This window comes from Schistocerca serialis, chromosome 1 (assembly GCF_023864345.2).
Source record: "Schistocerca serialis cubense isolate TAMUIC-IGC-003099 chromosome 1, iqSchSeri2.2, whole genome shotgun sequence".
Classification (NCBI taxonomy): Eukaryota; Metazoa; Arthropoda; class Insecta; order Orthoptera; family Acrididae; genus Schistocerca; species Schistocerca serialis.
In genome coordinates, this window is record NC_064638.1 from 1,050,534,182 (window position 1) to 1,050,555,507 (window position 21,326).

The 21,326-nt window shown below is 41.8% G+C and overlaps 1 protein-coding gene across 2 annotated transcripts in view; it reads left to right on the top strand.

The window, feature by feature from the left end:
- Positions 1-21,326, top strand: part of LOC126415102 (RCC1-like G exchanging factor-like protein) — a 155,710-nt gene that overhangs the window by 12,538 nt on the left and 121,846 nt on the right. For both annotated transcript variants that reach the window (XM_050083406.1, XM_050083407.1), the window contains exons 2-3: positions 7,564-7,727; positions 7,821-7,984. In XM_050083406.1, the coding sequence (XP_049939363.1) occupies positions 7,568-7,727; positions 7,821-7,984 (324 nt within the window). In that variant the 5' untranslated portion in view covers positions 7,564-7,567. The remainder of the gene's footprint in view (positions 1-7,563; positions 7,728-7,820; positions 7,985-21,326) is intronic.

Below are 21,326 nucleotides of genomic sequence, written 5' to 3' on the forward strand. Positions count from 1 at the left end.
GCTCTACCATTTGAGCTACCCAAGAATGACTCATGTCCTGTCCTCAGCTGTACTTCTGCCAGTACCTTGTCTCCTACCTTCCAAACTTCACAGAAGCTCTCCTGCAAACACATTCTGAGATATCAAGGGATCACCACTTTAGCATTTGAGGGAAGTGAGGGGGGGGGGGGGGGGAGGGGAGTAAAAATCTTAGACGAAGACCAAGAAATGAATACAGTAAGCAGATTCAGAGGGACTTAGATTGCAGTGTCTTGAAAGGAGGGTATAAGATGAACATCAACAAAAGCAAAACGAGGTTAGTGGGATGTTGTCGAATTAAGCCGGGTGATGCTGAGGGAATTAGATTAGGAAATGAGACACTTAAAGTAGTAAAGGAGTTTTGATATTTGGGGAGCAAAATAACTGATGATGGTCGAAGTAGAGAGGGTATAAAATGTAGACTGGCAATGGCAAGGAAAGCGTTTCTGAAGATGTGGTGCTACAGAAGAATGCTGAAGATTAGATGGGTAGATCACATAACTGATGAGGAGGTAATGAATAGAATTGGGGAGAAGAGGAGTTTGTGGTGCAACTTGACTAGAAGAAGGGATCGGTTGGTAGGACATGTTCTGAGACATCGAGGGATCACCACTTTAGTATTGGAGGGCAGCGTGGAGGGTAAAAATCGTAGAGGGAGACCAAGAGATGAATACACTAAGCAGATTCAGAAGGGTGTAGGCTGCAGTTGGTACTGGGAGATGAAGAAACTTGCACAGGATAGAGTAGCATGGAGAGCTGCATCAAACCAGTCTCAGGACTGAAGACCACAACAACAACATAGATTGCAGTAGTTATTCAGAGATGAAGAGGCTCGCACAGGATTGAGTAGCATGGAGAGCTGCATCAAATCAAGCTTCCAACTGAAGACCACAACAACATGCATTCTGATGTTGTAGATTTTGGATGATTCTTAGAAATAGTGGCATGTCTGACACCTTCTCATGCCAGAAGCTCTTTAAAGCAATTTCTTACAAATTACATTCCGTTATCTGTGAGTAAACAGTTGGGGCTTTCCCATGCTTGCAAAGTATTCTCATAAATGACATTATAGTAGCAATGTTTGCCACTTTTATGGAATATAGTTTTACATGCTTCTACCAACATTCTATTGCCACAAATACATGTGTAACTCTGCATCTACCCTTACACAAAAGTCCAAACAAATTGGTTGCTGTTAAATTGTTTAGAACTTTTGATGTTACTGGACACATTTTATAAGTTACCTGTCTATTGTCTTCTTTAACTTTTTGATACAGCTCACAAGTTTGTAAAATTTTCTGTATCCCCTTCTTAAATTCTTAAAATACTAGATTGCATCATACACTTGATACACTTCCTTATCCCAAAGTGTCTGTAGTCTTTATATAAAAACCAAATCAGATCTTGTACTGCTATTTCAAGAATTCATAACTTCCAATGTTTTAAATCCATATTTATTCTCCAAAATAAAGTATCTTCACATAAAAATCATTTATTCTTTTCCTTTTCTGACAGTGTTCCTTGTTTCCATGATAAAACCATATTACCAAAATATTCATCAGACTTCCCTCCTTCTTTTATATTTCTAGTTAGAAGTTATATCTCATTACTCTTCAGCCCTGGGTAAACACTTCTGTAAGGCGTATTAACACTGAGCTGAACGGGATGCTCCAGACACCGGCAAAATCTCACATGCGTGTTGTTCCAGCTGTTGCTATTGGTAGGTGGGGTTACACTACACATGGCCTGCACCTTAATAGGAAGGGGAAAGATAAGTTAGCTTCTCTATTAGCGGATACAGTAAGGGGGGCCACAGTCACACAGGGGGTGATCCCTGTGGTTATTGGGACCAGACAGACAGGTTTTTTTAGGTTAAAGCCAAATTCCAGACAGACAGCAACAAGGAAAATAGAAGAAAAGAAACTTCATGCACAGTAAATGTGTGTGGACCTGGTACTCGATGATTTGGGCAATATCAACTTACTTCACCAAAATATCAGGGGAATAAAAAATAAAGTAGATGAGCTGATAATGTGTTCAGATGATCTCAAAAATAAGAATGAGATTGATATACTTTGTCTGAGCACCATGTAACTGAGGGGATGGAAAATGTCAGTATAAATGGGTATAATTTAGCATCTTACACTTGTAAATCTAGTATGGATAAAGGAGGAGTTGCCATTTTCATAAAACAAGGGTAGAAATACAGAACTGTTGAAGTAAGCAAATTTTGTGTTGATCAGCACTTTGAGGTTTGTGCATGTGAACTTCAGCTAGATAATGTTGTGTTGATATTAGCAACAGTGTACAGGTCTCCACTAGGAGATTGGGAGCTATTCATAAAAAAGTTGGACTCCCTATTATATTGTCTGTCAGACAAAAAGAAGAAGTTATTAATCTGTGGTGATTTCAGTGTTAACTTTCTAAGCAATTCTGATAGGAAAAGTAAACTAGAAGTGTTGTTAACAACATATAATCAGTGATCAATTTCCTTACACGTATAGCTCAGGACAGTAGTACTCTAGTAGATAATGTATTTGTACAGCAAGAAGATATAGAATAAACATATGCTTTCCCTGTGGTAAATGGATTATCTGACCATGATGCACAACTGATTAACTAACAAAACCTAACAGGGCGTACACTTCAGAAACCAATAAGTGAAAGTGTGAGGGTGCTCAACCTGGTATCTATAGATCACTTCAGAGAAAGTTTAGGAAATGTAAACTGGGAAGATGTATATAATGAGCCTAATGATAATGATAAATGCAGCATATTTCTTGATAAATTTATATCCCTTTTTGAACATTGTTTTCCAAAGAAAATTACTAAATGTAACACCACAAACTTTTCAAAGAAACCTTGGATTACTACAGGTATTAAAGTGTCTTCAGAAAGAAAAAGAAAACTGTATGAGACAGCAAGAATAGTAAAAATCCAGAAGTAGTTTTACGCTATAAAAATTATTGTAACACACTGAGAAAAGTTGTAAGGAAATCAAGAAATATGTATTAACAACTCCAGCAATAAAATCAAATCAATATGGAATGTTGTTAGAAGGGAGACAGGAAAAGTAACCACTGGGGTAGGAAGTATTACTGTTAAAGAGAATGAGCCCATCTTAACCAACAGTGCACAGGTAGCCGATGTATTTACCAATCACTTCTTAAGTGTAGGAGAAAAAATTTGCGAGAATAGTTCAAAAGAAAAACCAGGCAGTATATGGAAGAGTCAATTTAAAAAAAAAATTAGTCAGATTAAGTTTCATCTAACAACCTCTTGTGAAACAAGGAAAATTATTAAATCTTTAAAAAATAGATGTTCTGTTGGAGTAGATGACATCTCTAACAAGTTATTAAAACAATGTGGAGCAATTACAGCTGATGTTTTGAGTCACATATGTAAAGCATCACTGACTCAGGGTATTTTTCCAGACAGGTTAAAATATGCCATTGTCAGGCCTCTCTACAAAAAGGGGGAAACAACAGATGTCAACAATTACCAGCCAGTATCCTTGCTTACAGCATTTTCAATTTTTTTTTTTTTTTTTGAGAAAGTAATATACTCAAGAGTGGTTAGCCATCTCAATAGTAATGGGATTCTTGGTAAATCACAGTTCGGATTTCAGAAATGCTGTTCCACTGAGACAGCAATATACAATTTCACTGGCCACATAATAGAATCTTTAAATAGTAAAACGTCACCAGTAGGAATATTCTGTGACTTATCCAATGCATTTGATTGTGTGAACCATGATATTATGTTAGAGAAATTATAATTCTATGGTATAAATGGAACAGTATATGAGTGGTTTAAGTCATATCTACAGAACAGGAAGCAAAAAGTCTCTTTATATGCTTCAAGTGATTCAAAGGAGTTTGCCACTTCATCTAACTGGGGTGAAATTACATTAGGTGTTCCACAAGGTTCGATCATGGATCCCCTCCTGTTCTTGATATATATGAATGACTTCACTTCTTATGTGAAACAAGATGCTGAACTGACACTGTTTGCTGATGATACAAGCATAATTATTAATCCAGTAAAAGAAAAATTATACAAATGACGTCTGCGGAAAAGTCATTAATTCGTTTTCTGCGAATGGGCTTGTTCTGAACTTTGAAAAAACACAGTACATCCAATTTTCTACTGCAAAAAGTATAATTCCTTCAATAAACATAACACATCAAAAGAAGTCAGTAGCCAGGGTAGAGCATACTAAGTTTTTGGTGTACATACAGATGAGAATCTTAATTGGAAAAGCCATATTTTTGATCTCCTAAAGCGACTAGGTTCAGCAACTTTTGCAATCAGAATAATTGCCAATTCTGAGGATTTAGAAATTAGTAAGCTAACATATTTTGCATACTGCCACTCGCTGAGGTCATACGGAATAATATTCTGGGGCAACTCAACACTTAGGTAAAAGGTATTCACTGCTCAAAAGAAAGTAATTAGAATAATGTGTTGGGTTCATAGTCGCACATCTTGTAGGCATCTGTTTAAAAGGTTAGGAATTCTTACAACTGCTTCACCGTACATTTACTCAGTAATGAATTTTTTTCTCAGCAACACAGACCAGTTTAAAATCAACAGCTACAAGATTACAATACCAGAAAAAAGTAAGACCTACACTATCCTTTACTTTGACATGGAAAGGGGTAAAATATGCTATAAAATTTTTTGATTAAAAAAAAAAAAAAAACACCTGTTGCGTCAAATAACCCTCATAATCTGCAAGCATCTTAAAGTTGCTGATGAAGTTCTCTTTGTCAGAGCTGGCTGCTTCGCCATGCCTCACGAAGCTTTCTCTTAAACTTTTCAAACCACCCATGGCTTCCCTTAAACACTTCTGGGCACTGATGGTCCTAATGCCTTCCTAATGAGGTCAGTGAAAATCATTCACACCTTCTCACAAATGATGTTCTTGTTAATAGTGTTGCCTTGCAATTGCTTTTCATTTATTCATATAAGGAACAACCTTTCAACATCGTCCAGATGTTTTTTGAAAACAGTTACAAAAAGTGCTCGAAATTATACCCATCTGCTTGAATGCACACCATGCAAAGATGCTGGACTGACTTGTGTTCTTTCAAACACTGCTGGCAAAATTTAAATTGCATAGGAGGCTGCCCTAATGTGAAGTATCAGCTCTTCTTCAGTCTCAATAGGTATTTCATAGTCGACAAGTTTCAGATGGTACCAGGAGAAAAAAATATGTGGGTGTCAAGTCAGGGGGAATGTGCAGGCCATGCCACTGGCCCACTGTGCCATATCCAGTTCTCACCAAAAGTTTCATCCAAATGTGTTCACACTGCATGTGTGAAGTGCGCATTGCACTATTGTGTTAGTACCTCATTTACCATCGCATGTTGAGAAGGACATGTTCCGACAACGCTGGCAGAGCTTTACCCTCTCTGGTAAACGATGCCTCATCCATAAAAAGTACATGGTCCAGAAAGTCTGGTTGAATGGCAAACCTTTGCAAAAACCAGTGACAGAATTCAGTCTATGTGGAAAATCATCTGGTTAAGGGCTTCAACCTTCCAAAGGCATGGCAGGGGTGCAAATCATCTTCATGCCACACACACCAAATTGTGGATTGGCTTACACCCATTTCCTGTGCAACACACCAAGAGCTTGTATTTTCAAACATTACTAATGCCTCCTATTGAAGTCCTCATGTAAGTACTGTGCATTAACGACCATGTCTATCAGGTCTTCACACCTGTAACACAAAATGAATACACCAGTTTTCAGAATAGGCCATTACAAGAACATGCCAGTGGAAATCATACCTCAAGTGAATATGTCTCTCGTAGGACCTGTGGATGACAGTAAATGTGTGTGGACCTGGTACTCGATGATTTGGAAACCACCAAATGTTCAAACATTGGGCAGTGTGAGCATACATCTGCAGCTCCATAAGCACGGTGCATGTCTGCCCATTCTTCCCAAGAATAGAGCTCCATTTCCTGTGTGCTTCACACAGTAACAAACACAAGAGTGTCCCCATTTGATGACAAAGTGACACATGGCAAACCAAACTCCACAGTGTGCACAGGTGTTACCCTCTATGCAACACCTATCAAACAGGTATCTCCACAGCCACAAGCAATGTGTTCATGTCCCAATAAGACGCAGAAAACCCATAGTGTTTTCCTGCCTGGAATATCTGCAACTATGTTGACTACACCATTTGCAAATAAAGGTCATGAAACTTCAACCTGACATCTCTTTTACCTTGATGTCACAAATGTAATAAAATCATTGTCCTACAGACTTGCTATCGTGACGGTTCGAATGGCATGTTATGTGCCTACCCTCATAGTGACACATGATACTGTTCAATGACGCCTGGCACCATATGCTAAGGACTGCAGACAAGGGTTGCTATGTGAAATATGCGTGATATGACACACTCTACCAGCCTTCTCATTTCTCTACATTGATTACACATACACCCTGTATATCTTGGTGACCACAGTCTTCCTAGATCTTTGCCATATTTTAAGAGAATGTGATAGCAGTGCTATAAGTCTGTAGTTCAATATTTATATGAGTCATATAACTTCTTAATAATGATTTGACTCTTGAATTTCTTTGATTCGAAATATATCTGACATCTAATGATGGCATAAATATTCACGAGGTTTTTAAATGGGAAATGAACTTTAAAATTCAAGTTAAAAAGTGAGCTAAATGCAGGCATTCCTGTAGACCCTTTTTAAAAGTCTGAAAATACAGCTTCTGCACAGTTTCTATGTATATGAAACACAAATCTTTACAAAAGGGTACATCTTAAAAAAAGGAAAACATTTTCAAACATAACTATGTGTTAGGCTTATATGAAACTAGGCAGAAGCTTAACCTACACGTAAACATGGTAGTTACAAATTTATATAAAAGAGGAATATGTCATACTGCAGTTATGTGGTATAATTGTGTGCCTTCTTAGTTAAAAATGCATAGCGACATTAAATTCGTGTAATGTAAATTTGAAACAATTCTTATTTGGGAACATCATAATCAAGTAAACCTTATTTATCAAATATTGTTAATTTTATCATGTCATTTAATATTATTATTTGGTTGTGTTGATCATGTACACTTACTTAATAACTACTATAATCATGAATTAATTGTGTTACCCCTGACTTGTCCTGTATCGTATGTTCAAACAATGTACAAAAAATGATGTACTGGATCAAATAAAAATTAATTAAGTAACAGATTATAAATATGTGCCAGTTATTTTTCAGAACAGTTGATAGCTTAAAGGGTCCATTCTGATTTTGCAATCACTTATTTTAGTACAAAAGCTTTGATAGGTTCCTAAGACATACTCATTTAACCGGTATTTTTGTGCATTAGTAGCTATTGTGAGGACCACTGTTCAAAATTCCTGTTAACATTCTATGCCAAAATCTTTATATCAGAATTAGCTATATAATTTTGCAAATAAAATTTAAATTTAATGCGGGTATATGAATATACTTTTATATGTGTTCAGAAATTTAAGCTAAGCATGATTTTTTTTTTCAGAAAAATGGATTTATTGTTTCTAAAAGGGGTCAGTGTGTTCATCAGATCAGTTTCTAAAGAGTTGAGTCAGCCCTGCATAGCAACGAGAAATTTTACAACAAGCGTACAATGCTTTGTGAAGAGGAAATATCCTATAAATGAAGAAGAATCAAAGTTACTTCCAGGTAGCTGTTACAATTAATACTGGTGCCACTGTAATATAGTATAATGATTGATGTTATTTATGAACTGTTTACATATTTTAAACTAGTGTTTAGTGTTTCAGTATCCTGTGAGCTCCAGGAGTAATCGCCGTGTCTATGTATGGGGTTTGGCAGAGCATGGAGCATTGGGAAATGCACTGGAATGCACAAAAAGTAAAAGGACACCTCTAAAAAGTGTTCGCCATCCAAACAGACTTCATTTTGCAGAGAAACACAAGGTAAATATTGTAACTGTAAGCTCTGTATCAAAAGGAAAATTCAGTTGAGGAAACTATAAAATTATGAGAAAGGATCACTGACCAGTACTTGCCTTCAAGAGACAAAAATTTTAGTACTGCCAACAGACCAATATAAAAGATCGTAGTAGAAGAAACTGACTTAGGTTTTGGAACTTTAGTTCTTTTCATGGGGAGAACAGAGACATAGGTTGGGGAAGGTTAAAAAAATAAGGGGAGATCTCTTGGATCACTCATTGAGAGGGACCCACTTGTGAGGATAGAGGGGATAAAAAGAGGAAGAGGGAAGTCTCAGAGAGGGTAAGAGGTCAAAAACAGTACATTGGTACACACTGTGCTTCAGTCCAGAGGTGATGAGGACAGAGTGAGAAGTAAGATTATGCATCCATTATAGGGATCAGAATGGAGATTTATAGTCTGTTGCTAAGACCTGTTTTAACAGGTTACTGTTGGGCATCAGGGGATTGTAAATTCACATAACTGCAATATTTGAGCATGTAGATCATGACCGGCTAAGTTTCACAGAAGCTCAAAATTTAGTTCAGATGTCAATGCGAGGTGCTTTTAATAGTTTCCACAATGAAACATTGTCTCAAAATATGGTAGAAAACCCAAAGAGATTCTGGTCATATCTAAAGTACACCACTGGCAAAAAACCAGTCAATACCATCATTGCGTGATAGTGATGGAAATGTTACCGATGATGGTGCCACTTAAGCAGAGTTACTAAATACAGTTTTCCATAATTCCTTCACAAAAGAAGACAAAGTAAATATTCCAGAATTCGAAATCAGAACAGCTGTTAGTATGCGTGACATAAAAGTAGATATCTTAGGTGTTGTGAAACAACTCAAATGACTTAAGAAAGGCAAGTCTTCCAGTCCATGTGGTATACCAATCAGGTTCCTTTCAGAATATGCAGACACAATAGCGCCTTTCTTAGCAATCATGTACAACCGCTCACTTGACGAAAGGTCTGTTCCTAAAGACTGGAAAGTAGCACAGATCACACTAATATTCAAGAAAGGAGATAGGAGTAACCCATTGAATAACAGACCCATATCACTGACCTCAATTTGCTGGAGGATTTTGGATGAATCACCTTGAAGAAAATGACTTATTGATACATAACCAACACGGATCCAGAAAATATCATTCTTGTGCAACACAGCTACTCTTTATTCCCATGAAGTAATGAGTGGTGTCAACAAGGGATCTCAGATCGATTCTATATTCCTAGATTTCCTGAAGGCTTTTGATACTGTTCCTCACAAGCAACTATTAATCAAATTGTGTGCATATGGAGTATCATGTCAGTTGAGTGACTGGATTCGTGATTTCCTCTCAGAGAGGTTACAGTTTATAAAATTATAGGGTAGAACAAAAGTGATATCTGGCGTTCCGCAAGTTAGTGTCATAGGCCCTCTGCTGTTCCCGATTTACATAAATGATCTAGGTGATAATCTGAGCAGCTCCTTAGATTGTTTGCAGATGACACTGTAATCTACCGTCTAGTAAAATCATCAGTCCATCAATTCCAATTACTAAATGATCTAGAGAGAATTTTTTGTATGGTGTGAAAAGTGGCAATTGCCACTAAACAAAGAAAAGTGCGAGGTCATCCACATGGGTCCTAAAAGAAATCCAGTAAATTTTGGATATATGATAAATCGCACAAATCTAAGGGCTGTCAATTCGACTAAATACGTAGAAATTACGATTACGACCAACTTAAATTGGAAAGACCACATAGATAATATTGTGGGGAAGGTGAAACAAAGATTGGGCTTTGTTGGCAGAACACTTAGAAGATGCGACAAACCCACTAAAGAGTCAGCCTACATTACACTTGTCCGTCCTCTGCTGGAATATTGCTGTGCAGTGTGGGTTCCTTACCAGGTAGGATTGACAGAGGACACAGAAATAGTGCAAAGAAGGGCAGCTTGTTTCGTGTTGTCACGCAACAGGGGTGAGAGTGTCACTGATATGATACACGAGTTGGGGTGGCAGTCACTGAAACAAAGGCAGTTTTCTTTGTGGCGAGATCTGTTTAAGAAATTTCGATCACCAACTTTGTCTTCTGAATGCAAAAATATTTTGTTGACACCCGCCTACATAGGGAGTAATGATCATCATAATAAAATAAGAGAAATCAGAGCTCGATCGCAAAGATTTAGGTGTTCCTTTTTCCCATGCACCATTCGGGAGTGGAATGGTAGAGAAGTAGTATGAAAATGGTTCGATTAACCCTCTGCCAGGCACTTAAGTGTGAATCACAGAGTAACGATGTAGATGTAGATGTAATTAGACAGCTGATAGTGGTTTGTGCAAAGCTACATGAATGCTTTTCTTGAAGTACTAGCTAAAAGTAACAGGTGAGTAGAGTAGGAAAAGGAATAGTGGCTTTTCCCCCAAAGTAACTTTTTATTGTAATGCACATACATAAAGCAATCTAGAAGTAATTGTTGGTACCATAATTATCAGTTTGAGTTTATTAACACTAGTCATAATTTGTTATTAGTGTACTTTACGGAAGTATCCAGCATTGGTTGCTTCTGCCTGGTAATGTAAACTTGACTCAATTTTCTTGTGGTGGCCATTTTCACAAAAGCTATATATAAATTGCATTACTTTAACAGAAAAATGCCTTTTGCATGCTGCACGTTAAGTTTTTTATTTAGCTTCTGCACTTAGAGGCATTTGCCTTATTTGCAAGGCATCTTCAGTGGCTGTCCTGAAATAAGACATGATTTTTTCATTTGCAAATATACACTATGTGATCAAAAGTATCTGGACACCCCCAAAAACATATGTTTTTCATATTAGTTGCGTTGTGCTGCCACCTATTGCCAGGTACTCCATATCAGCGACCTCAGTAGTCGTTAGACATCGTGAGAGAGTAGAATGGGACACTCCATGGAACTCTCGGACTTCGAACTTGGTCAGGTGATTGGGTGTCACCTGTGTCATATGTCTGTACACGAGATTTTCACACTCTTAAACATCCCTAGGTCCACTGTTTTCAATGTGATAGTGAAGTGGAAACGTGAAGGGACATGTACAGCACAAAAGCGTACAGGCCAACCTCATCTGTTGACTGACAGAGACCACTGACAGTTTAAGAGGGTCATAATGCGTAATAGGCAGACATCACACAGGTATTCCAAACTGCGTCAGGATCCACTGCAGGTACTATGACACTGTGACACTGGGAGGCGAGAAAATTTGTATTTCATGGCTGAGTGGCTGCTCGTAAGCCACACATCACGCCGATACATGCCAAATGATGCTTTGGTTGGTGTAGGGAGCATAAACATTGGATAACTGAATGGTGGAAAAACATTGTGTGGAGTGACGATTCACGGTACATGTTGTGGCAATCCGATGGCAGGGTGTGGGTATGGTGAATGCCCGGTGAACATCATCTGGCAGCATGTGTAGTGCCAACAGTAAAATTCGAAGGCGGTGGTGTTATGGTGTGGTCATGTTTTTCACGGAGGGGGCTTGCACCCCTTGTGGTTTTGCGTGGCACTATTGCAGCAGAGGCCTACACTGTTTAACAGCAATTCGGGGATGGTGATTGCATCTTTCAACACGATAGAGCACCTGTTCATAATGCACGACTTGTGGCGAAGTGGTTACTAACAATAACATCCCTGTAATGGACTGGCCTACACGGAGCTCTGACATGAATCCTATAGAACATCTTTGGAATGTTTTGGAACATCGACTTCGTGCCAGGCCTCACCAACCAAAATCGATACCTCTCCACAGTGCAGCAATCTGTGAAGAATGGGCTTCCATTCCCCAAGAAACCTTCCAGCATGTGATTGAACATATGCCTGTGAGAGTGGAATCTGTCATCAAGGCTAAGAGTAGGCCAGCACCATATTGAATTCCAGCATTACCAATGGAGGGCACCACGAACTTGTAAGTCATTTTCAGCCAGGTGTCCGGATACTTTTGATCAAATAGTGCAGGTTACAGATTTAAAACAGTTCACTGCTGTTTTTTTATAGGAAGGTGGAAAGGTATTTACAGATTATATCCAATTCATTATTTATGAACCACACAGCATTGTCACATGAGAGAAATAATTAATTAGACGCTGATCTGCAAGTATCTTTCCATTTTATTATAAAATTTAAATCTGTAAGCTATATGTGCAAACGATAACCTATGTATGCAAACAAAAACAAAAAAATCATGTAATATTTCATAACACCCACTGAAGATGCCTTGTAAATAAGGTGAAACACATCTGGGTATACACGTTAAATAAAAAACTTAACATGCAGCATGCAAAAGATGGTTTTCTTTTTAACTATTGCCATTTAAACTTGACTCGTTCCTCACTCCTGAAGGCCTTCTCCATAGCAGGATTGACAGAGCACGGTGTGTGTGTGAGTAAATGAATGAATGAACAAATGAATAACTATAATGAAGCACTATAAAATATAGCTGTAAGCATTCTTGTGTTCAAGTTCCCAGTGTTAGTAGAGTGCATAAGGTAGGATTTCTTCATGTTATTGTAGGTCATCATGTTCCTAACCTTGTGAGAAAGAGAGGGAATAAACTGCTTCTGAACATGCCTTATAAGACTCAATGGTACTGACTGACCGCAGTGTCATCCTCAGCCGATAGGCATCACTGGGTGCAGATATGGAGGGGCATGTTGTCAGCACACTGCTCTCTTGGCTGTTGTCAGTTTTCATGAATGGAGCTGCTATTCTCAGAAAGTAGCTCCTTTATTGGCCTTACAAGGGCTCATTGCTCTCCACTTGTCAACAGCACCCAGTAGACCAGTCAGTCACCCATCCAAGTGCTAGCCAAGCCGGCCAGATTTGACAGTGCTTAACTATAGTGATCTGATAGGAACTGGTGTTGCCACCATGGCAAGGCTATTGGTGTCGTAAACTTGCACACTGATGTAACTGGCTGTCACATCGTGTCTAATAATAAGCTGTCTATCTGTGAGAAATGTAATGCATACATGAAGCTAGAACAGAATGTAACTCCTCGTGTGTCGTCTGTTCAAACTAACATCCAGTGTGGAGTAGAGAGTTTGCCAAATAGCAGTAAAAAAAAAAAAAAAAAATACAGAATGAGTACCATTTGCATTGGCAAGAAATTGTAGAAGGCCTACATAGCTGCCAGCTGGGATGGCTGAGCGGTTCTAGGCACTACAGTCTGGAACCGCGCGCGGGTGTGTGTGATGTCCTTAGGTTAGTTAGGTTTAAGTAGTTCTAAGTTCTAGGGGACTGATGACCTCAGAAGTTGAGTCTCATAGTGCTCAGAGCCATTTTTGAATCTACACAGCTGTCAATATTTTAAATATCTTTTTTCTCTGTTCTCAAGAGTTTGACCTTCAATATAAATTCAAAAACACAGAAAAATTCTTCTAAACCAAGCACATGCAAAAGAAGGCAGGTTAAAAAAAATCACAGTATCTTCTATGCATTTGTCGAATACATTAAAGGTAATTAAAATGGAGGTTAATCCATCACTACAAGAAGATAAAACCGAAAACAGTGTTGTGTCATCTAAAAGCACACTTTCCTCTAATCATGAGTTAAAACTCATAGAGAAAGAAAAGATTTTCCAAGAGAACAGGCTGTAAATCGTCCGACTACAGTTGATTGATATTGTCATGTACTGAAGACACCTCATCAGGTACCGGTGGAATTAATGTTGATATCTGCCAGAGATCACCAAGAAGTCTCTCAATTCCTTTGCCAACTGTCACAGGTTCCTCATGTAGGTAGAAAGGAAATAGAAATGCTGAGCTAAATCTCGCCAATAATATGGCCCAAATTTTACATTGGAACCCTTCTGGGGTAATTAAAACTACTGACACAGTTAAGAGGCATTTGCACTTGTCTCCAGACCCGTTACTAATAAGCATCATATTTGTGAAAAGGGATTACTCCTTCCATAGGAATGATGGCCACATGGTGAGAGAGCTGAGGAGAATGTTGTTGTGTTTGTCAGTAACAAGTATAATGTGTTACTTGTCACTTTTTCACTACTGATTTGCAAGCAGGGGCAGTCACAATGTGTACCCAGAAGTTAGTAGCACTCATTAAGTCTTATCAAGTGAAAGCACTTATGCCTCCTCAATACCAGACATATGACCTATTTCATCATTACTTTGGTATCATTTTTTGTATTCACATGTCATTATGCTTTCTATCTCTCAGGTAAACAGATGATGCTCAGTGGGAAGTGGATGGCATTGTTCATTCAAGCAACCACTCCCATCACTGGATTCACATGCAAGGTTATCTTTTGGTGTAATGACACTCTGTAGTCAGAAACAAGTGGGCAATGCTGAAAAAGCTCAAGTGCTAATTCCATAAAAATATGAGGTGCTATCAGAGGACTTCCAAGACACAATCCTTGTCATCAGTAACAGCTGTACTTGCACAATGGAGCTTACACATTGATAGTGCAGACATTACCTAGGCAATGAAAGAATGTTAATGCTGATGTGACTGCAACAAGTAGCATGGATCCAACATTTTACCTTCCCCAAGATTTCATGGAAAGGGGCAACAGGAATTTCTCTTCCAACTATGAAGAAGAGTGCAGTTGTTGTTTCTCTGTGTGGCAATCTGATTCCAGCCTGCATAAGGCTCAGGACATGCCTCCATGTAGTGACCAAATTGAGTACAGCAAGCTGTGACAACTTAATAATCAGTGATAAGGAATTCTCGTCTTGTATTTTGATCAGATTTGGCAGACATGACATAAGCATAATCCCCCCTGCGGGTCCGGGGGTTAGAATAGGCCCGAGGTATTCCTGCCCGTCATACGAGGCGACTAAAAGAAGTTTCACACGTTTTGGCCTTTATGTGATGGTCCCCTGTAGGTTTTGACCTTCATTCTTCAACATTTTCCCGAAAAGCGAGCCATTTGGGGAAGGGCACCTTACATGGTGCATCGTGTCCATCGTGCATTGAGATCTTTAGCCCACTTTCTCGTCGTCGCATTGCAGTCCTGCCAGTTCTCCATCTCTTGGGAGAGGATACCTTCCTGGGTGCATTTTCCACCATGTACTATGCAGTGTCGACTTCTGCTTCGACAATGACCATGGACTTCTTGGCACCTGATATCCATCACGGTAGTCCGTCCATTGTGGTGGGGCCGCCATGTACCCTGTTGGTTGTAGCCCCCTGACCACTCAGGGATCGCTCTGCTGATGCCTGTGCTGTTAACTCCCCACGTATGCCAAGGAGTAGATGCCCACCCCCCTGAGGCATCGGGACTCCCGACAATGGCCATCCTGCCAGATGGCCTTTGCTGTGGCTGGGTGGTGCCCATGAGGAGGGCCCCTGGTTGGAGTGGGTGGCATCAGGATGGATGACACGCGATGAAGCATAGTCCATCATCTCTTGCTGATGGTGAAACACCAGCAGTCTGTAAGTGATCACGAGCTCAATTCAGTGCAAAGAAGTATGACCCAAAATCGTTCCCCTCTCTGGCCACACCATGGGAGGAACGTCAGGCTAAGGATGGCAGCAGATCTTATTCACCTCAGTACCTCGTATGTTCGAAAGCTGATGGGGAATCTTTCATGACAATGAAACCTCAGTTTTTTGTTGAGTAATTAGGGGACGAGTTTGGGGAGGTGGAGGGCTTGTCCAAAATGAGATCTGGGTCAGTCTTGATCAAAACAGCATCCTCTGCCCAGTCATGGGAGTTACTCGCTTGTGACAATCTTGGGGGATGTTTCTGTAACCATTACACCCCATAAGAGCTTAAATATGGTCCAGGGTATCATATTTCACAGAGACCTTCTTTTGAAATCCAATGATGAGCTGCACACCAATTTAGAGTTGCGAGGTTTACATTTCGTCCAGCTTGTCTACCGGGGTCCGAAGGATAATCAGGTTGCCACCAGTGCCTTCATCTTGGCCTTTGAGGGTGATACATTGCCCAAGAAGGTCAAGGTGATGGTCTACGAGTGTGATGTAAAGCCCTGTATCCCTCCCCCAATGCGGTGCTTTAAGTGCTGGAAGTTCGGCCATATGTCTTCCCGCATCACATGCTGAGATTGTGGATGCCCATCATATCCCAATACCCCATGTGGCCCGCCTCCCATCTGTGTCAACGACCGAGAACACTATTCGCTTTGCTTGCCTGACTGCAGGATTCTCCAGAAAGAAAGGAAAATCATGGAGTACAAGACCCTGGACAGACTGACCTACACTGAGGCTAAGAGAAAATTTGAACACCTGCATCCCGTGTGTATGACATTGTCTTACGCCGCCAGTACTGGTACCATCAGCTCTGCCAACCCAGGTCACTTCTCAGATCCAGAAGACTACACCTGCCCCCTTGATGGTGGGGGGCCTTCCCCTCCCTGTTGCTCCTACACCACCTACTTCGGGAGCAACCCCCCCCACAATCGGGGACATCCGTCCCCACTTCTAAGCTGGAGAAGCATAAGTCTTCTTCAGCTTCTCTCACCAGGAAGGTGTCCCTTGGGTCACTCCCTTCCCAGGTTTCTGCTAGTGGGGAAGACGACACCTGCCAGTGGCTGAAAAGCCCAAAAGCAGCTGGTCGTAGGGCTTCACGCTCATCCTCAGTCCCAGAGACTGAGCCAGTGAAGTCCTTCTAGCCAGAGAAACCCAAGGAGCAGTGAGAGAAAATCCAAAAAGAAAACCCCTAAGACCAAGGAAATTGCAGTGGTACCCACACCACCGCTACCTACAAGCTCTGCGGCTGAGGATAGGGTGGAGATTTTGGCGTCCGCTGAGGACCTAGATTTCGCCAGACCCTCAGCCACAATGGATATAGACTGCTCAGGCAATAAATTGGTGGCAGCAGGTGACTCTGAGGTGTAAACTGCCTCATTAAATGTTCCATGCCTTCCCAGTCTCACGATGTCATCCTCTAGTGGAACTGCGGTGGTTTTTTCCACCGCCTGGCTGAGCTACGGCAACTGTTAAGCTTTACACCTGCTATCTGCATTGCCCTCCGCGGCTATAAGAGATATTACAGGAACCGTAGCGACTATAATTGAGTGTCAGGTGGAGATTGTGTTTATGTCCTAAACTCAGTCTGTAGTGACACTGTGCCCACGCAAACCCCTCTTGAAGCTGTGGCTGTCAGTATAAGGACGACGCAGGAAATAACTGCCTGCAGTGTATAGCTTCCTCCAGATGGTGCAGTACCCCTGAATGTATTAGCTGCACTGATTGATCAACTCCCTAAACCTTTCCTACTTCTGGGAGATTTTAATGCCCATAACCCCTTGTGGGGTGGTACCATGCTTACTGGCCAAGGCAGAGATGTTGAAACTTTACTGTCGCAATTTGACCTCTGCCTCTTAAATATTGGGGCCACCACACATTTCAGTGTGCCTCATGGTAGTTACTCAGCCATTGATTTATCAATTTGCAGCCCAGGACTTCTCCCATCTATCCACTGGAGAGCACAAGACGACCTGAGTGGTAGTGACCACTTCCCCATCTTCCTGTCACTGCCCTAGCATCAGGCGCCCGGAGCCAGCCCAGATGGGCTTTGATCTAGGTGGACGGGGGAACTTTCATCTCTGCTGTCACTGCTGAATCTCCCCCACATGATAACAGCGATGTGATGGTTGAGCAGGTGACTAGCACAATTGTTTCTGCGGCTGAAAACATGATCCCTCGCTCTTTAGGTTGCTCGAGGTGTAAGACAGTCCCTTGGTGGTCGCCAGAAGTCGCTGAAGCAATTAAGGAGTGTTGGCGAGCTCTACAGTGGTATAATGGCGAGTTATGTACCAACACAGACGCGATTGCCGAGCACTTTGCTGAGCACTTTGCTCGAGCCTCTGCGTCGGAGAATTACCCCCCAGCCTTTCGCACACTCAAATGGCAGCTGGAAGGGAACGTCCTTTCATTCACTGCATGCTGCAGTGAAATAACACCCTATTTACAGAGTGGGAGTTCCTCAGTGCCCTTGCACATTGCCCTGACACAGCTCCTGGGCCTGATCGCATCCACAGTCAGAGGATTAAACATCTCTCATCTGACTACAAGTGACATCTTCTCATCATCTTCAACTGGATCTGGTGCGATGGCATATTTCCATCACAATGGCAGGAGAGCACCATCATTCCGGTGCTCAAACCTGGTAAAAACCCACTCGATGTGGATAGCTATCGGCCCATCAGCCTCACCAACGTTCTTTGTAAGCTGCTGGAACGTATGGTATGTCGGCGCTTGTGTTGGGTCCTGGAGTCATGTGGCTTGCTGGCTCCATGACAGGACAGCTTCCGCCAGGGTCGCTCTACCACTGATAATCTTGTGTCCATCGAGTCTGCCATCCAAACAGCCTTTTCCAGACGGCAGCACCTGGTTGCCGACTTTTTTGACTTACGTAAAGCATACGACACTACTTGACGACATCATATCCTTGCCACATTGTATGAGTGGGGTCCCCAGGGACCACTCACGATTTTTATCCAAAACTTCCTGTCACTCTGTACTTTTCGTGTCCAAGTGGTGACTCCCATAGTTCCATCCATATCCAGGAGAATGGAGTCCCTCAGGGCTCTGTATTGAGTGTCTCTCTATTTTTAGTGGCCATTAGTGGTCTAGCAGCAGCTGTCGGTCCCTCCATCTCACCTTCTCTGTATGCAGACGACTTCTGCATTTTGTACTGCTACTCCAGTACTGTTGTTGCTGAGCTGTGCCTCCAGGGAGCCATACACAAGGTGCAGTCATGGGGTCTAGCCCATGGCTTCCAGTTTTCAGCACTTTTGTCGACGTCGTACTGTTCATCCAGAACCCGCACTGTACCTTAATGATGATCCACTCACTGTATTGGAGACATATGAATTCCTAGGACTGGTTTTCGATGCTTGATTGACTTGGCTCCCTCATCTTCGTCGGCTTAAGTAGAAGTGCTGGCAGCACCTCAATGCGCTCCGTTGCCTGAGCAACACCAATTGGGGTGCAGATCGCTCTACGCTGCTGCAGCTCTACAGAGCCCGTGTCCAATCCTGAATTGACTATGGGAGTGTGGTTTATGCTTCAGCAGCGCCTTCAGCATTGCATTTACTCGACCCTGTGCACCACTGTGGGGTTAAATTAGCAACAGGAGCTTTAAGGACAAGTCTGGTGACCAGCGTACTGGTGGAGGCTGGTGTCCCTCAACTGCAGATCAGACGTGCGCAACTGCTTGCCAGTTACGCAGCACACATTCATAGTTCCCCTGAGCATCCAAATTACCATCTCCTTTCCCCGCCTGCGGCAGTCCATCTCTCGCATCGGTGGCCCAGATCGGGGCTAACGATTGCGGTTTGTGTGTGGTACCTTCTCTCCAAACTGAAGTTCTTCCCTTTACCACCTCTACTTGTGGTCCGTTCACGTACGCCTCGGCCACAGCTTCATCTGGACCTTTTGCATGGCCCTAAGGACTCTGTTAATCCCATCGCTCTCCACTGTCACTTCCTCTTGACTCTTCCGGGGCTCTGAAGTGGTTTACACCGACGGCTCAATGGCTGATGGTCACTTAGGCTTTGCATATGTTCATGGAGGACATATTGAGCAGCACTCCTTGCCAGTTCGCTGCAGTGTTTTCACTGCAGAGCTGGCGGCCATATCTCATGCTCTTGAGGCCATCCCCTCATGCCCTGGTGAGTCATTTCTCCTGTGTACTGACTCATTGAGCAGCCTACAAGCTATCGACCAGTGCTACCCTCCCCACCCTCTGGTAGCATCCATTCAGGAGTCCATCTATGCCCTGGAACAGTCCCACCATTCCGTGGTGTCTGTGTGGTCTCCAGGACACATCGGAATCCCCGGCTATGAACTTGCCGACAGGCTGGCCAAACAGACAACGTGGAAACTGCTTCTGGAGATAAGCATCTCCAAAGCTGACCTGCATTCTATCTTACACCACATGGTTTTCCAGCTTTGGGAGACGGAATGGCATAACAGTACGCGCAACAAACTGCGTGTCATCAAGGAGACTATGAATGTATGAAAGTCTTCCATGCAGGCCTCTCGCAGGGAATCAGTTGCCCTCTGCTGGCTCCACATTGGCTATATGTGGCTAACACATGGTTACCTACTCCGTTGCGAGGACCCACCTCAGTGTCGCTGTGGCTCCCAAATGACAGTTGTCCACCTCTTGCTCGACTGCCCACTTTTAGCCTCTTTGCAGCAGACTTTTAACTTTCCCAACACCCTGCCTTCGATGTTGAGCAGCAATGCCTCCACAGCAGCTTTAGTTTTACATTTTATCTGTGAGAGTGGGTTTTATACTTCTATGTAGGTTTTAGCACATGTCCTTTGTCCCTTTGTGTCATCCACCCTAGTGCTTTTAGGGTGGAGGTTTTAATGTGTTGCAGAGTGGCTGGCTTTCCCTTTTTATTCTCGTGGTTGGCCAGCTACTGTAATCTGCTTTCATGTTTTACTCTCTTCTGTTTCTAGCGTCTCTCTGTTGTTTTCTTGTCCTCTTTTGTTCCTCTTTTGTTCCTTTTAGTGTTTGTTGCTTTCCCTTCACTCTTGTGGCTTTTCCTTTCTTTCCGTTTTGTGTTATATGTTTCGTCCATTTTATTCTCACACTTGTGGCATTGTTTTATTAGGAACAAGGGACAGATGTCCTCATAGTTTGGTCCCTTCTCCCACCTTTAAACCAACCAACCAACCATAAACATAATCCGCTGCTTCTTCTGTAACCAGAGAAGTGCCTTAGTTTCCAAGTACTTATCACAATGTACTACTTATAAGCTTCATAGGTAAGACATTGCAGCGTGTGACAAACGAATGACTAACTTGAGTTCTAGAAACTGTGTAGATCTTTGTTCACCACCTGAGGCAATATCATTCAACTAAGGCTAACCTTGACTGATGACCTCAGCAGTTAAGTCCCATAGTGCTCAGAACCATTTAAGGCTAACCTTATCCTATTTTAAGAGGTTACACAGCCGGCCCTCTGAAGTAGGCAACACTGTGTGGGCATCTGCTTCAAAATAGCATGATTATACTTAAGAGAACTCCACAAATGGCTATTCTGTGGTTGGCTTTTCATACTATACACCCCTTCCTGTCAAAATGGTACATGAGATACTTTTTTGGTCAATTCCCTTCTGAACAGTTTGAGCAGGAGATGATACTCCACAGGAAGTATTCCCTTTGTCGGAAAAGTTCTAGGATGAGTTCTCTTTATCTCTGAGTTTGCAATACTAAAAGCAACAATTATTGTTTTTATGTTACCAGGTACATCTGCATCTTGAAATGATCTTGGCCATGTTTCTGTGCATACTCCCTAGGTGGGAGGGTTGTGCTTAGCAATACACTGTTTAAATTCTTGGTGCATTTAATTA